At 53.8% G+C, this 17088-nt stretch overlaps 1 protein-coding gene across 3 annotated transcripts in view; it reads right to left on the bottom strand.

The window, feature by feature from the left end:
* Positions 1–7238: 7238 nt before the first annotated feature.
* Positions 7239–17088, bottom strand: part of SLC45A4 (solute carrier family 45 member 4) — a 36489-nt gene continuing 26639 nt past the window's right edge. For 2 of the 3 annotated variants that reach the window (XM_029222855.1, XM_029222856.1), the window contains 4 exons: positions 15402–16420; positions 14556–14655; positions 13256–13467; positions 10798–11878 (listed from right to left, as the gene is read on the bottom strand). In XM_029222855.1, coding sequence (XP_029078688.1) covers positions 11516–11878; positions 13256–13467; positions 14556–14655; positions 15402–16420 — 1694 coding nt within the window. In that variant the 3' untranslated portion in view covers positions 10798–11515. Of the gene's footprint in view, positions 7751–10797; positions 11879–13255; positions 13468–14555; positions 14656–15401; positions 16421–17088 lie in introns of those variants that run through there. The other variant, XM_029222857.1, reaches the window with a different exon arrangement.

The raw sequence follows: 17088 nt of genomic DNA, 5'->3' as shown, positions 1-17088 counted from the left end.
ATGCTCCGCAACGGGAGAGGCCACAACAGTGAGAGGCCCGCGTACCGCAAAAAAAAAAAAAAAAAAAAAACATTGCTGAGAGAAATTTTAAAAGACCTAAATAAATGAAAAGATACACCATGTTAATGGACTGGACGGTTAAATATTGTAAAGATGTCAGTTCTCTCCAAGTCGACCCAACAGATTCCATTTAATCCCAATCCAAATCCCAACACAACTTTAAAATAGATATAGTTGTCAATATATATTTATTAAAGTTGTGTTGGGACTTGGGATTGGGATTAAATGGAATCTACTGGGTCAACTTGGAGAGAACTAACATCTTGTACAATATCGATATAGATATATGGATATATTTGGAAATGCAAAGTAGAATAGTCACGATAACCCTTAAAAAGAAGATCAAAGCCAGAGGACTCACACTATGTGATTTAAAGCTTTACTGTAAGATACAGTAATTAAGACTCAGGATAAACACATCAATGGAACAAAATGTAGGGCCTAGACACATAAGTGTACAGATAGGTGATATTCAACAAAAATTTCAAGACAATTCACTAAGGAAAGTCTTTTAAAAAAAAAAAAAACAGTGCTGCAATTAGTGGAAAAGAGGAAAAAACTCAACCCTTATCTCACTGTACAACCCTTATCTCACTACACAAAATTTAATTCAAGGTGGTTCACCTAAATGTAAAGCTATAAAGCTCTAGAAGCAAGCATAGGAGAATATCTCTGGAACCTTGGTGTAGACAAAGATTTCTTAGAAATGATACAAAAAGTGCTAAATACAAAAGAAAAAATTAATATATTGGATTCATCAAAATACACCATTAATGTGGTGAAAAGAGAAACCACAGATTGGGAGAAAATATTGACAGTGCTACATCTGACAAAGACTTGTATCCAGAATATATAAAGAGCTCCTACAAATCAATAAGAAGACAACTAAAAAATAGGCAGAAGATACTTCACTAATGAAGCTATATGGTTGGCCAGGTTGAAAAGATGCTTGAAGTCATTAGTCATCAGGGGAATACATATGAAACCACACTGAAATACCACTTGGTGCTCGTTAGAATGGCTAATATTAAACATTCACAATAGCAAATAAAGATGAGGCTATTGAGCAAATAAATGGAACTCTCATACGCTGCTGGATAAAAACAGCATAACCACTTTGGGAGAGCTGTTTGTCAGTTTCCTTTAGACACATACCTACCCTGCAACTCCACAATACCACACTTAGTTTTTTTAACCCAAGAGAAATGAAAACATATGTCTACAGAGACACTCTTATGAGAATGTCCATAGCATCTTTATCTGTAACAGCCCTAAAATGGAAACACCCATCAACTGGAAAATGGATGTGATATATCCTCGCAATGGAATTCTATACAGCAGTAAAAAGGAACTAAACAGCAACGTGTATGACTCTCAAAGACACGCTGAGCAAAAGCAGACACAAAGGCTACGAACCGTTTCCATTTACAGAAGTTCAAAATGGACAAAAGCCGTCCACGGTGACCGAATTCATAATCAGTGGTTGCCTGTGGTACGGGGTGTGTGGGGGATTGAGCTGGAAGGCATCAAGAGAGAACTCTCTGGAATGAAGGAATTATTCCATGCAGATCGAGTGTTAGTTACTCAGGTGTAGGTATTTGTCAAAACGCTCATGGAATTGCACACTTGCATCTGTGCGTGTCACTGTCTGTAAATTTACCTCACTTAAAAAACAAGACTACAGATTTTACGGCTGTTAAAAAAGAATTAGGGAATATTTTGAATTTGATACCAATAAATTTGACAACTTAGACGGAATGGAAAATTTTTGTGAAAGATATAAACAACCAAAGCTCATTTAAGAAGAAATAGATAACTGAGTAGGCTTAGTTACAATAAAGTTATTTAACCCATAATTTAAAACCTTCACAGGAAGAAAATGACATAAAGAACTCACCGATGAATTCTTCCAAATATATAAGGAATAAATAACACAAATTCTACGATAATATTTTTCATAAAAACAGAAGAGGAGTTGAATGCTTCCTATCTCATTTATGAGACTAACATTACCTTGCTACCAAAACCAGACAAGACATTACAAAGAAAAAAAATACAGACTAATTTCCCTCATAAACATTAAAATCTTTACAAACAGTTCAGAAAACCAAATCTAGCAATACATAAAGAGGACATTACCTTATGATCAAGTGGAATTCATCGCAGGAATGCAAAGTTGGTTTAATATTCAAGACCAATTGATGTCATTCACCATCTTAACAAATGCAAAAAGAGAAAACACAAGTTCATCTCAACAGATTCAGAAAGAGTATTTGACATAATTCAACATCCATTCATGTTAAGAATTCTCAGGAAACTAGGAATAGAAAGAAACTTCTTCAACTGGGTGAAGAGCGGCTACCAAAACCCGCAGCAAACGCTGTACTTACTGGGTAAAGAGCGGCTACCAAAAACCCACAGCAAACGCTGTACTTACTGGGTAAAGAGCGGCTACCAAAACCCCACAGCAAACGCTGTACTTACTGGTGAAGACCGAATGTTCTCACTGTGCAATCAGGAACAAGGCAGACTGCTTTCTCTCACAGATTGGGAGAAAATATTTACAAAATATATCTGATAAAAGACTTGTATCCGTAAAACTCAACAAGGAAAACAAACCAACTAAAAAACAGGGCAAAAAAACTAGGTTAGACATTTCACGAAAGATATACAAATTGCAAACACAGGAAAAGATGCTTAACATCTAAGGAAATGCAGATTAAAACCACAATGGGACACCATTCCACCACCCATAGAACGGCTAAAATTTTTTAAACTACGCTGACTAGGATGCTGACAAGGATGTGCAGAGACCAGAGCCCTCGTTCGTTTGACCGTGGGAACGCAAAATGGTACAGCCCATTCTCAAACTCATCAGAAAAGAGTTTGGCAGTTTTTATAAAGTTAAAAATATACATACTCACCAGCTGGTCGTTTGACTCACCAATCCCTCTCAGGTATTTATCGAAGAGAAATGAAAATGTACATTTCATTACTATACACACAAGTCTCCTACTCAAATGTTCCCAGCAGTTTTGTTTTTGTTTTTGTTTTGCGGTACGCGGGCCTCTCGCTGCTGTGGCCTCTCCCGTTGCGGAGCACAGGCTCCGGACGCGCAGGCTCAGCGGCCATGGCTCACGGGCCCAGCCGCTCCGCGGCATGTGGGATCCTCCCAGACCGGGGCACGAACCCGGGTCCCCTGCATCGTCAGGCGGACTCTCAACCAGTGCGCCACCAGGGAAGCCCCCCAGCAGTTTTATTCATAATAACCCAAAACTAGAAACAATCCAAACGTCCATCAACTGTTGAATGGATAAACAAATTGCAGTACATTCATTTCATGGAATACTACTCAGCAATAAGAGGGAACAAGCTCGTGGTGCCTGCAATAATATGGATGCATCTCAACTATTTACGCTAGGGACTTCCCTGGTGGCACAATGGTTAAGAATCTGCCTGCCAATGCAGGGGACACGGGTTCGAGCCCTGGTCCGGGAAGATCCCACATGCCGCAGAGCAACTAAGCCTGTGCGCCACAACTACTGAGCCCGAGTGCCGCAACTACTGAAGCCCACGCACCTAGAGCCCGTGCTCCACAAGAAGAAAAGCCACCACGATGAGAAGCTCCCGCACTGCAACGAAGAGTAGCCCCCGCTCGCCGCAACTAGAGAAAGCCCGCGCACAGCAATGAAGACCCAACGCAGCCAAAAATAAAGTCAAAAAAAAAATTATGCTAAATAAGGGAAACCAATCACAAAATATTGCATACTACTATATTCCATTTATAAGAGACTCAAGAAAAGGCAAAAACTACAATGACCAAAAGCAAACGAGTGACTGTCATGCATAGGAGGTGGGAGAAGGGAACGCCTACAGAGGAGCACAAGGGAACTTCTTGGGGGGACAAAATATGCTGCCGTGAACATGTGTACAGAAGTTTTTACGTGAACACGTGTCTTCTTTCGCCTGGGTATAGCCCTAGGAGTGGAATTGTCGGGCTGCATCTTAACCCGACGTGTGTTCGACTTTTTGAAGCACTATATCATGCTTGCAGTGCTGGTTACACCCTCTACACGTTTATCAGAACTTATCATACGGCACACTTAAAATTGGTCAATTTTGGGGCTTCCCTGCAGGCGCAGTGGTTAAGAATCCGCCTGCCAATGCATGGGGCACGGGTTCGAACCCTGGTCTGGGAAGACCCCACATGCCGCGGAGCAACTGAGCCCGTGCGCCACAACTACTGAGCCTGCGCTCTAGAGCCCACGAGCCACGACTACTGAAGCCCGCGCGCCTAGAGCCCGTGCTCCGCAACAGGAGAAGCCACCGCAGTGAGGAGCCCGCACACCGCAACAAAGAGTAACCCCCGCTCGCCGCAACCAGAGAAAGTCCACACACAGCAATGAAGACCCAACACAGTCAAAAATAAATAAGTAAAATAAATAAATTTTTTAAAAATTGGTCAATTTTATTGCCTGTAAATTATACCTCAAGAAAGCTAATTTGTAAAGAAAAAAGAAAAGTTGAAATCAAAGAGAAAAAGGAGGCAAATCATGATTAATCCTGAATTATACACTTTCCTGATGCTCAGTGCTCAGATTAACGAGATGACGCCAAAGGTCTACTCACTTTGTGCCATGCAGACCCAGCCGAGTCCGAAGTCTCCTATGTGCATTGCAGCAGCTGTGCCGGGAACGGTGTCACTCTGGATCTGTCACCTACCGCCAGGAGGGCGTGTGGTGGATATGCTAGTTGCCGCCACCCCACTTGGCAAAAGTCCTCTGTGGTCCTTCAGGCTGGGTCTCCTTCTTCAGCGTCCTGCTGCTCTCCACCCTTCCAGGACCCTGGGAAGAGTCCTACTCTTGTCTTTGAGAGTGCGTATGTGTGTTTTCTATCATTTCTAAGGGCCTGGAAAAGACACTGTGTGTCCACCTTCTGGTATCTCAGAGCTCAGTTTCCTGATCTAAAAATTATAAGTCACTCCATTTTGTTGGCAGAATCAAGCACATAACAGAATGATGTAAAAGAACTGTGCAAATGGGAAGCATATAAAAGCTTTATAATTAAAGCCAATGTGTCCTCTAGACTGAGTTTGAAGCCAAATGGGAGATTTCTAAGAATTCAACTCTTCAATAATAAATTTTTCTTCTCCCACTCCCAGGAAAATCCTAAAGCATACGTCCCAGAAACACAAATTAGTGAGTTTTTAGAATGATAGATGAGGTATAGACAGACAGGTTAGACAGAAAATAGATAAGGTAAATAGACATAAATACAACTTTTTTTCTGATTTTCCGATAAAAATGAAACAAACACTCCAAACAAAAACCTCTGTTCATACTGTTAAAACAATGTAGTAGACCAATATGTGCTAATAAGGAAAGATGATCAACTATTTTGCGAAACAAAAAAACGTACATTGCAAACTCTACATAGTGTGGTCCAATTTTTGTTAAAAAGATTGTTTCTGCTTTAGCACATGTGGGACAGATGTGGAGGCGTGCGAGTTGGACGGGGTCTGGGGCACTGCTTTTCCGTTATCTACCGCCCGTGTGTGTGCGTCCTCCAGCCAGCGGTCTGGAGTGGCCTCCCCTGGCGGGTGACTGCACCTGCGCCAGGTGAGGCGTGGCGGCCCCGCACCTCCGCCCCGCGCCAGGTGTCGCGGGCTTTGCGCATCCTGGGCAGGGGCTGGACGGACACCAGGGGCCGCTGCGCGCTCGCTTAGCCGGGAAGAGGATGAGGGCGGGGCCCCTGGCTCCAAGCTCCTCCCCACGGGGAGGGCCCGCCTCTCGCTGCCTGCACAGCGGCAGGAGGGGCAACGCGCGGACCCTTCAGTCCCCACGACAGGGAGGCACGACCCCCTTGGTCCCCACGGCAGGGAGGTGTGGCCAGGTTCTGCCCGCGGGGGCGCTCGGGGCACAAGCGCAGGGCCAGGGCCTCCCAGTTTCCATCCTCCTGATGCCCAGGCGCAACCCCGGGACCCCGTGGTGATCTCGCCCCCAACCCCTCCCCGCCGAGGGTCCGAGCCGGCCCCTTCGCCCCTCCGACATCCCCAGGCAGCCTCCCCAGTGCCCCAACTCAGAGTCAGCCTGCGGCCCACTGCAGGTCAGCAGCCTCGGGACAAATCAACCCATCCTGCGTTCATCTCTCACCGGCTGCGTGACCTTGAGCGGGCCCCTCCCCCTTCCTTTCTCCTGTTGCCAAGTGCAGGGTGGCTTGCAGCTGCCCAGGGTCCCACCCAGTCCGTGTGGCACACACCCCATGCCTGATGGCAGCTCAGCCGCTCCCTGGCTGGCTGGTGGTAACCAGGGCCGTTCCTGAGTTTTACACCCTTCCCTGGAAGGCTCTCTTACCAGCCGTCAGGACCCCATTACCCACCCACCAGGACAGGCCTTGGCAAGGAAGGGCTGCCAGACATTTGCCCACACCTGGCCTGGGGCCCCAAGCTCGGGGTCTGGCCTGAAAGGGCTGTTGTCAGGTCACCAGCATGCTGGGTGGTTATCACCCCCAGCTGGCTCAGCCTGAAGCCCACCTGAGCCAGGTGAGGTGGGCCGAGCTGAGACCCCCACCCACCCACCCAACCCCCTCACCTCTGGCAGGTGCCCTGGAGGGCCTGGGAGTTCTGACACGGGCCCCCAGGTTTGGGGCTGGGAGAGCCTCTGGGGACACTTCAGGAGCCCTTACCTAGTCCACACCCACTGGCAGCCCTTGGTCAGAGCGGGGCATCTCTGTCCTCTCCACAATGGACCCACCCAGGTTCCAGGAGGGCAGGGGGCGGGCCTGGGTCCACAGCCCAGCCACAGGAAGGCAGAGGGAGGGGTTCTGGAGAAGTGACACAGACACACCCACGCTGTCACCTGGCAGGGAAAGGTTTATTAAGTTTCAACCACAGAGTGACAGAGCGAAACAGACATAGGGAGAGCTTGGTCTACATCGGAAAGTGAGCGTGTCACACAGACAGGACCTTATGCACAGGGATGGGGCAGAGAGTGCCATGCAGCCACATCTACCGGAAAGAAGCCCCGAGACCTAGGGCTCTGCATCAAGACACATAAACACCAGGCCGCTTGTGCCCACCTAATAAAAAAATTAAGTGATGTGCGATATTACTTTTCTTTATAATCCCTTTTCCTCATAAAACGTTATGTGTTTAACACACACTTATATCACTGCTAAAATCAGCAAGAGCTATTATAGCGCTCCAACTTAATTAAGTTGATAAAAAAAAAGTTGTCCTGTGGCCAGTTCACAATGGAACTAAGTAAGTTTTGTTCCGAGATGCCTGGGGAGTTTCTCTGGCAGCAGGAGGCATTTCCAATTGGGTCATTCCGCCACCGAGAGACAGTCTCGGTCCACAGCACGTGGAGCTGTGCCCCTGGCAGCCCGGGGTAGGGCAAGAGGGCAAGGTGGGCACTCAGCTCGGTGGAGGCCCAGTGGAGGCGGCCACTCCCGAGGATGGGCTGGCCAAGGGGCCAGGACGGCGGTGGGCGGCTCCCCACGAGGAGGTAATGACAACAGCCCCCAAACATACCGGGTGCCCAAGAGCCGCGATGAATCGACACCAGTCCGCTGACAGCTGAGCCCCAGGAACGCTCGGGGGTGGACCCTCGCGTTAGCCCTGTCAGGCAGGCCTGAGGCCCCAGGCCCGGAAGCGGGTAGGAGATGGATGGTGTGTCCTAGAAGCAGCCGCCTGTGGATGGAACACGGAGAGTCGGGCACGTCCGTTTCTGGCAGCAGCCTTCCCAGGAGGCCCCTCACAGGGGTGCCTGTGCTCACAGCCGGGGCAGCCAAAGGTGGACAGAAGCCCGGGTGGAAGCCCAACAGCTCGAAGGTGGCTCATGTCCAGAGAATCTGGTGTCTGACAGCCTTGCTCTGCGCAGCTGTCCCTGTCACCGGCTGCTGCACGCCCTCAGCTGCACAAGGGATCGATCGGCTGGCACCTCCCGGAGCGTTTTTTCAGCTCAGGCTACAGGGGCCTGTGGTGCCCGGAAGGCGAAGGCTGGACAGAGAGGACGGCCCTTCCCCACAAGCTCTACCAGCCACTCCTGCCCCTGCAGCCTCTCAGAGGCTCCACCTTGGGGTTCTGGGGGGCCAGAGATCTACGTCTCCACACACTCGAGCCTTTAAGAAAACACACCCGAGGACTATTTGGAGCCAACGACCCAGCCGTCCTGCCTCCCTCTGGGGGACACTGCTGGTCCCCCCACCTCAGGGGCCCTCCAGCCACCCGGGGAACATCGTAGTGCTGACCCTGCCGACAGAACAGGGACCAGGTCCCACCTGGCCGACCTCGATGGCCCCTCGAGCCTCCCCACGGGGGGGCGCTCCCGCACGGGCAGACCCCGCCGCGTGTCTGGGGCATCGATTTGATTCTCCACTCAGCGGACTTTTATAGGGAACCAGGGGTGCAAACCAGACCTATGTTACCCTGTTTTGGTAGTAAGTCCATTTATATGACACGGCGACCAACCAAATCCCTGCCAAGCCCTCTGCTCAGGGACACCGGGCCCTGAGCGGGTGCCCGCAGACCCCCGGGGCCCACAAGGCCAACTCCAGGGTCATCTCCAGCATCAGCCACCCGGCCAGCCTACCCAGGGGTTGTCACAGCCCACTGGTCACAGCCTGACCAGTCCCCTTGGCCGGAACACCAGACAGAGTACCTTTCGAGTTAGCAGGCCACAGAGGACCGCTCTGGGGCAGTCGCCCCACGTTGCCCTGAGGTACAGCGATAGGAAGCACACAGCCCTGAGCCATGGGCGGCAACCACCGCGTGCAGGCAGCCCGCCCGCCCTGCCTCTCGGCTTCTCTTAAGACACAAGGTGACGACAGAGCTTCAAGTCAGTGCGACCTGGGAATAACCTCACTGCAAGGATGGTGCCTGCTCGCTCCCAGGTGAGGGGCCGGGAGGGCAGTGCTGCGGGCCGGCTCCATGGCTGCCCCCGATCCAGACGGCAAGGCACCTGCCCTCCCAGACCAACACAGTAAGACACACTTTGGTCCCAAACAGCCAGAGGCTTTGAAATCTGTAAAGCTCGATGGAAGGACACTCGCTTCTGCCCGGAGCCGCCAGCAGCGGCCACGCCCTTCCCTGCGGGCCTTTATCACAAGCACTTTCCAGCGTGGTTCTTGTCCTAACAGTGACTTCAACAAATGTCCTTTGATGTCTTCGCTGGTGCAGATCACGATCAAGTTTAAGGCTGGGATCTCCAGGGTCAACACGCTTTCCAGGTGGTGGTCTCGCCACAAGCCCCTCTTGCTCCTATAAATCAAACCCCAGCCGGGCCCTGAGGGCCCTGGGTCTGGAAGGGAGCGCTGGCTGTGGATAGGGGCGGGCCCACGAGGGGTGGCCCTCTCCCCACCATCCCCGCCACCATCCCCATATAGTCTATGCTCTCCGGCCTCCCTGTTTTCTAGCTGCCAGGAGAACCCTCGAGGAGCAGCTAAACGCAGGCTGCGATCGAATCACAGCAGGAGGACCTACCATCCGAAAGCTATGAAGGTCACTGAATTGCATGTAAGTGACCTGCTGGGGGCACCCGCTTGGTTGCGGGGAGCGGGAGGCGAGGGGGAGGGTGTTGAAAAGCACACACCGGATGGCCAGTGGGTCAGTGGGGGCCTCAGGAACACCGAGAGGGCCTCCAGTGGTGGGAAGGACTTTCCCATCCAAGCACGAGATTCCCAAGGTCATGCTCCAGCTATGATGCCATCGAAAACACTCCCATCTTCTGGTCGGTTCTCTGTGATCCTGGGCTTCTGAGGGAGGACACGTGGCCTGTGGACACGTCCGACATGGACAGGCACCGCTGCTCCTTGGGCACAAACCACAACCTACAAAGTGCCACCAGCAACGGAGAGATGGGGCAAGACCAGAGGCTGGTCAAATACATTAAATACCGCTATTCCTTTCAACACACAGAAAATTCAAGTAGTTTATTTAAAAACTGCTTAATTTCATCTTGAAATATATGTTTGCTTTAGAATGATCATATTGCAGCATGATTCTCATGCATTTTAAAGTACTTTATTTAAAAAAACATCAACTTGAGGCAGCGAAGTATTACAATCCTCTCTCACTTTATCCGGGTAATGGGCGGGAGGCCTCCCTTCTTTCTCCTGAGATCAGTAAACCTAGACTGACCGTTCCAAAGAAGAAAAGCAGGAACTGCTTAGTTATAAAGAGAGTGTGGTTTGAAAAGCATTTCCAAACAGCTGCAGCATGTGACGACCGAGCTCCCCCGGGGCCCGAGTTTGGTTCTCCACCGAAACCAGAAACACCGCGCCGAGTTGACCCGTGGACTGGACCTTCCTTCTGTCCCAAGACCCACTTCTTCACCGTGAGGTGGCTCCGATTCCAGTGGCCAGCGGGGTGAGCAGGCGCAGAGGTCAGAAGGGTGCAGAGTGTCCGGCGTGTGGGCCTGGTGGTGGGGCGCCAGAGGCAGAGCCACACCGGGAGCTCTGCCCTCGGGATTTCCCGCACAAATGGTTTACAGACAAATCAAAGTGCAACACAAGAATCACAGCCTCTCCAGGGAGCTTCGGACAGGACGACGGGCAGGAGGGCTGAGCACGGGCAGCCACACACAGGTAGGCCCGCAGGCAGGGGCAGGTCTGCTAGTTCAAGGGCTACCCCGGCGCTGGCAGCCCATCCCAGCCCGCTGGGCGGGGTGTCTGGAATTGGCCCTTGTGAATTGCCCTGGTCACCCCACGAGAACCCGGGGGCCTTGCCTCCTCCTGGCTTTGGTGTCACTACTACTGCTGCCCGCCGCCCACGAACAGCGCTGCCCGGGCACAATGCGGCAGACTCTGAGGAAAACAGGAGATAGATGCTGTTCTTCCAAGAAAACCACAGTTTCGGGGAAAAAAAAAAAAAGAAGAAAAAAAAATTTTTTTTCCTAAAGTAATCATAGAGAAAAATACTCTCCAATAGCTGTAGCACCAACAAAATGTGATGAGATCTGACTGAACGTCCAAACACCTGCAGGCATCCACAGGGAAAAAAATTCGATAAAGATGTTTTAGTCACTGACTACATGACTGCTATCTGAAGAATTCAGATAAGATATAGCAAAATACATCAGATATTTTTTGTTTTCAATTATAACTTTAGAAATGCAAAATTCTTATTTTTTTCTAAATCACTTATGGTCTATGTTGTAAATCTGGTTTATACTTTTAAACCATGCAGAATAATATACCTGCAGAGTAAAAGACAAAGTTGAAATTAAAAGATCCTTTTCAATTAAAAAAAAAAGATTTCAAATGATTCTTTTTAATTGTGGGAAAAGTAATTAACGTGGTATTTTTGCCTAGTGGCGCAAAGCTACCCTACAACTACCGAGCCTCCACTCTGGTTTGCGCTGCCGCTAAGGCCACAGCAGCCAGCCTGCAGGGGCGGTGTCCCCCGCCCCTCCCCGCCTCCCTGCCCACCCTGGAATGTGTGTGCATGGGGCGCGGCTCAGACCATCGACTCGGTCTCCACGAGCCGCTGCGGGCCCTCCTTCCGGGACAGCTTCAGGACCGTGGGCTTCTCGATGCCGCTGCTCCCGCCTTCGCCCAGAGCCTGGGAAGACAGGCCCTTCTGCTCTTCCTTGGCCTCTTCAGACCCCTCTGGGTAGATGACCAGGAAGGTGGCCGTCAGGAAGCCCAGGAAAGAGCCCACAGAGGCCACCATAGGAATGACGCGCACAGTCCCGACCGCATCGACCACGCTGCCCAGGGCGGAGGCCACCAGGATCTGGGAGATATAGACCTGGCAGGAGAGGATGGCACAGTCTATGCCAAAGCCACGCTTGGAGTTCCCGGGGCTGTGGTGAACGTACTGCAAGAGAGGAGGACACAGGCGTGAGGGCCGGGGGGGTCAAGCCGTCGATCATCCTTCCCAGGGTTTGAACACTAGCTCAGAAGCCTGGACACAAAACCTGCCTTCCCCTCAGCCTGCCTGTCCCCGTCCTCACCCGAATTCTAGCGAACATATAGTATTGGAGGTGCTGGCCATTACGATAAGGTAAGGAAAATAAATTAAACCTATTAAGAACTGGAGTCTACGTATAGCTGACTCACTTTGTTATACAGCAGAAACTAACACACCATTGTAAAGCAATTATACTCCAATAAAGATGTTTGAAAAAAAAGAACTGGAGGGGCTTCCCTGGTGGCACAGTGGTTAAGAATCCGCCCGCCAATGCAGAGGACACGGGTTCGAGCCCTGGTCCGGGAAGATCCCACATGCCGTGGTGCAACTAAGCCCGTGTGCCACAACTACTGAGCCTGCGCTCTAGAGCCCACGAGCCGCAACTACTGAGCCTGCGTGCCGCAACTACTGAAGCCTGCGCGCCAAAGCCCGTGCTCCATGACGAGAAGCCACAGCAATGAGAAGCCCAAGGACTGCAACAAAGAGTAACCCCCTCTCGCCGCAGCTAGAGAAGGCCTGCGTGCAGCTCTGAAGACCCAACGCAGCCCAAAATAAATAAATTCATTTAAAAAGAAATACAAATGAGAAACATAAGTACTGTCTTTAAGAAGAATTGGAAAGCAAGAAATAAAGCTCATTATCCATGGATGATGTGATTGTGTATGCAGAAAGCCCAGAAGAATCTATAAATATACTACAACAATTAATAGAATACACCATGCTTAGGGAATATCATAAAGGCTCAATACTATAAACTTCGAACTCTCTCTAAATTGATATATGTAATCAATGTGTTTCCAATAAAAAAAAAAATCCCGGAAGCTTATTCTAACATTTCAATGGTCAAGAATACCCAAGACAGTCTTGAAGAACCAAGCTGAAGAACTTATACTACGAGGTTTCAGGTCAGATTATAAAACTACGTAAGACACTGAAGCATCACCTGTCTAAGGACAGACAGACCCACGGAAGAGAATACAGAGATTCCCCCCAGACCGACCCCTGACTTATGACGATCACGGCATGGCAGTGCGGGTGGGGACACTGGGTCACAAGGCCATCCCCATCCTTTGCGAGGAAGCCAAAAAGTTCTGATCTACCTTAGACCACACACACGAAGTCCACCCCAGGTAGGCCACAGGCCGGGGGTGCGAGTGCGAGGGAAGACGTGAGCAGGAATGTCCCATGCAGCAGGGCTGGTGAGAACCCCAGAGCCGCCCACAGCTGCTGACCCTGCCCCAGGACCTCACCCACCAGCTACCCACGCCCCTGCCAGCCACGCACCTCCTTAATGTCGTGGTACTGCCCGAGCAGGGCGTAGGGGCAGTAGGAGATGCTCATGGAGACGACGCCCATGGTGCTGATCATGATCATGGCCACGTAGACGTTGGCGAACATGGCCATCACGGCTGTGCCGATGGAGAAGCCCAGCGTCCCCAGCACGTAGATGATCCTGATGCTCAGGTCGTAGTTGTCCAAGTACTTCTGTAGCAGGGCTGCAGAGAGACAGGCCACCACGGTGACTGACAGGCACCGCCCACTCGCTACCCTCCCTCTACCGCTGCGCTCAGCCCGGCCCAGGAACAGGTGGCCGCCCCTCTTCTTTGCCCGCCAGGCCACCACATGGTGCTCCCTAACGGGCCACAGCTCACCGTGCCCCACTCGGCTGCCGGGGGCTCCGCACCACAGAAGGAAGGCGGAGCTCTTGGTCCCAGACCCCATGACCTGGTGCTGTCCTGCAGCTCCCTGGGGCCTCCCTACCCTGCAAGGTCAGGCCTTCCTGATCCTTCCACCAGTCCAGGCCCACTCGGCACCCTCTTGGGCCCTGTGCCTGGTCCTGCCTCGAAGACCGAGCTGTTGCTGGTTTTCCTCACGAGCACCCACCCCCTCTGGGTCTGGAAGGACAGACTCCTGCTCACCCTTCCTGACCCAGCTCTCCCGAGAAGTCCTCTATTAAAGCATCAACAGCACTATGACCGTCATGAAGGCTGCCCGCTGCCCCTGGCTGTTATCTTGGTCATCCTCAGGTAAGAGCACAGGCAGGGGGCCCGGCCCAGGCTCAGCCAGGAGACCCCTAACTGCAGCTCTGCCTCGTTTCCAGAAGCTGTGCCAGCATGTCGCTCCCGGGACTGAAGCCTGTCACTCCCACCCCCTATCCTCCAGGACACAGCTGACCCGAGGGAAAGGCTGCTTGTCTCCTCCAGCCACCCTGACCTCCGGCAGGGCCCAAACATACCGTATGCGCTCAGGCAGGGCCCAGGATGCCTGCCTCACCTCCCCCTGCCTGAGGGCACAGCTCCTGCAGTGCCGCCACCCCCTGAGCCGTGGTCAGACCCCTCCCCGAGGAGCCTGGGCAGGCGCCTGCCCAGAGGACAGCCCACGGCGGGTCTCAGGACACCGGTTCCCAGTATCAGGCTAAGGTGGCTTATTCCCAAGGTGAGGATGAGTGGATTTCTACGCTGCTGTCCCTGAGGGGTGGCCCTGTCTGGTCAGGGCCCGCCATCCACAGAGCAGGACGCCCGTCGGTCTTTCCAGTCATGAAGCACGTCCAGACAAACGGCTCACCTGACTGGGGGCCGCTTACCCGAGCAAGTCGCACCGGTGGCCGCGTAGATGACCAAGCCCCAGCAGCCCATCTTCACACCCGCGTTGTAGGCCTGCCATGCAGTCGAGTTGGATGGAGCCTGTTCCAGAAACGAGACTAGGGTTCAGGGGGTGGGGACAGCGTGCTGTACCTCTGGGCAAAGGAGGTCATTTACGTGGAAATTTACATCTCGACTGCAGGCAAGCCGTGTAGCACTGTGGTAGCACCGCACGGAGGAAGGAGCAGCCGCGGCCTAGGCCGGGACCTGTGGCAGATCGTCTGCACCCCACTCCCAGCCTCGTTCCTGCCCCGTGTCTGGCAGATGCGACTTGCAGCTCCTGCCTCTGCCCTCTTGGAGCCCAGAGGCCACGTGAAGCAGCTCAGACAGTACAGGATGGTAAGGACCACGTGGGGCGGGAAGGCCTGAGCCTGAGCTGGGACCATCTCAGACCTCCCAGCCCGACTCTGGGCGACACGGGCACAGGTGCGAGTCAGCTGACGCCACGGGGACTAGGACCCAGGCCCAGCTGGCCCGGCCACAAGCCAACACATCGCTGCTTTAACCCTCTGTGCACGGCGTCTGTACGCGGCGGGAGCAGGCCTTCCTGCCTCTGGCTCCTTGGCGCTCCGGCACTTGCCGAAGCCTGCCGTTTGCTCGCCGCGGACCCCAGTGTGAATGCCCTCTCGGGCGCACGTGACGACTCCCGACCGTGTCAGCAGGGCCGCACGCTGGCTGGCAGCCCACCATGCACCCCTGCAGCTTTGGGGGCGGCCTGCTGGGCGCCAGGGAACCAGGCAGTCACCACAGCCAGGCTCCGCCCCCCTCCCAAGTGCCCGGGCGCTCACCTTGGGGTCCCCCTCAAAGATGACCTGGCCCATGAAGTCGGTGTAGAACACAGCCTCAGCAATGACGGAGAACCAGGTGAGCAGGTGGCAGAGGCAGAGCCGCACCAGCTCCTGGGGCATCTTCAGCATGGACAGCCAGAGCAGCCGGACAGTGGTCTCGCCCTCGCCCTCCTCGCTCTCTGTGTCCCCGCTGGACGTGGTGGCCCCGCTCTGGTTGCGGCGGCGGCAGCGCTGCCGCTGCCGCTTCTGCAGGTCGTACAGGTCGCTCATGCTGCGCGAGGGCTTGATCAGGACCACGGCGTTGGCGCGCCGGTAGCGGTAGCGGTGGGACCCGGTCTTGCCGTAGTAGGAGAAGGTGCTGGAGGCCTGCCGGCGGAACATGTGCCGACGCCGACGCCCGGAGCCCGCCGTGGCCGTGGGCTTCATGTCCACCCGGCTGCAGCCGCCGAGGCCGCCGTGGGGTGGGGCGCTGCCTCCGTTGGGGAGCCCAGTCGTGCTCAGGTGGTTCTCCAGCAGGGTCTCGTCCTCCCCGGCGGGTTCACAGAGCAGCGGGGGCAGGCGGGGCGGCCGGGCCCGGGCGAGCTCCTGGCTGGTGCTGCAGGGAGTGCCAGGGTAGGAGGCGTCGTGGAAGATGGAGGGTTCGATGTCATGCAAGAAGAGCAGCTCGGGCTCCAGGCCCAGCGCAGCGTCCGGCACGTGCAGCACCGAGTCGCTCTTGCTGCGCACGATGCCCGCGTCCAGGTAGTCCAAGGCCAGCTCGTGTGCCGACTGCACCTCGTCCGGGAACAGGGCGCCGGCACGGGGGCCGGGGGCCGGGGCCTCGGCCGCGTCCACGCTGCGCTCCTGCTGGGGGCCGTAGTGCTCCTCGTCGATGCTGAACAGGTGCAGGGCCACCGACACCGAGAACACAATGGCCGCGAAGAAGAAGAGCACCTCGTTCTGTGTCCGGAACCAGGAGCCCAAGAAGGTCTGGGTCCAGTCCAGCCCCCCCAGCACGTAGCCGATGGCCCCGCCAAGGCCTGAGGGATGGGGAGGGGCAGCAGTGAGCGGCGAGCCGAGCCGGGGGGAACCCAGACGGGAGTTCAACACCCCCAACACACACACAGAGACACACACACGCACACAGACACACACGTGTGCGCGCGCGCGCACGCGCACACACACACACACACACACACACACACACACACACACACACGCACACACACTGGAGTCCAGGGCCGCCACTCAGAGAAAACGGGAGGAACGAGGACATGAGGAACGACACCTGAGCCCGGGTTCGGAATCCTGACCTGACACGTTCCTGCTTCATGAATTGGGACAGAAACAGGCGGCTGCCCGCCCGGGGAATGCTCTCCGTGCTCCCTGCCATCCCCTGAGCTCACATTCCCACATTCCCATCGGATGGGAAAGCTGCCCGACTGCAGGGGGCCGCCAGCACAGGGCCCTGGACGGGGGCCGCCTGGCTAGCATGTCCCCCGCCCCAGACCACAGTCACTTGGCCCTGCCAGGATCCCAGCTCACTGCCTCGCCCACCGGTGTCTGAGACAAAAAATCCTCACGCGGAGGCCATGGGAGCAGCCTCTGCCTGCCCTGCCGACCTCAGACGAGCCGGGTAAGGACCGGGGCGCGGCGAACGGGGGGCCGGGGCCTGGGGACGGGCGGGGCAGGGCGCGCTCACCAGCAG

Source organism: Monodon monoceros, unplaced genomic scaffold (genome assembly GCF_005190385.1).
Source record: "Monodon monoceros isolate NGI ecotype Baffin Bay Population unplaced genomic scaffold, NGI_Narwhal_1 Super_Scaffold_14, whole genome shotgun sequence".
Taxonomy (NCBI): domain Eukaryota; kingdom Metazoa; phylum Chordata; class Mammalia; order Artiodactyla; family Monodontidae; genus Monodon; species Monodon monoceros.
The sequence above is the reverse complement of the archived record's forward strand: the minus strand, read 5'-3'. Positions and strand labels throughout refer to the sequence as shown.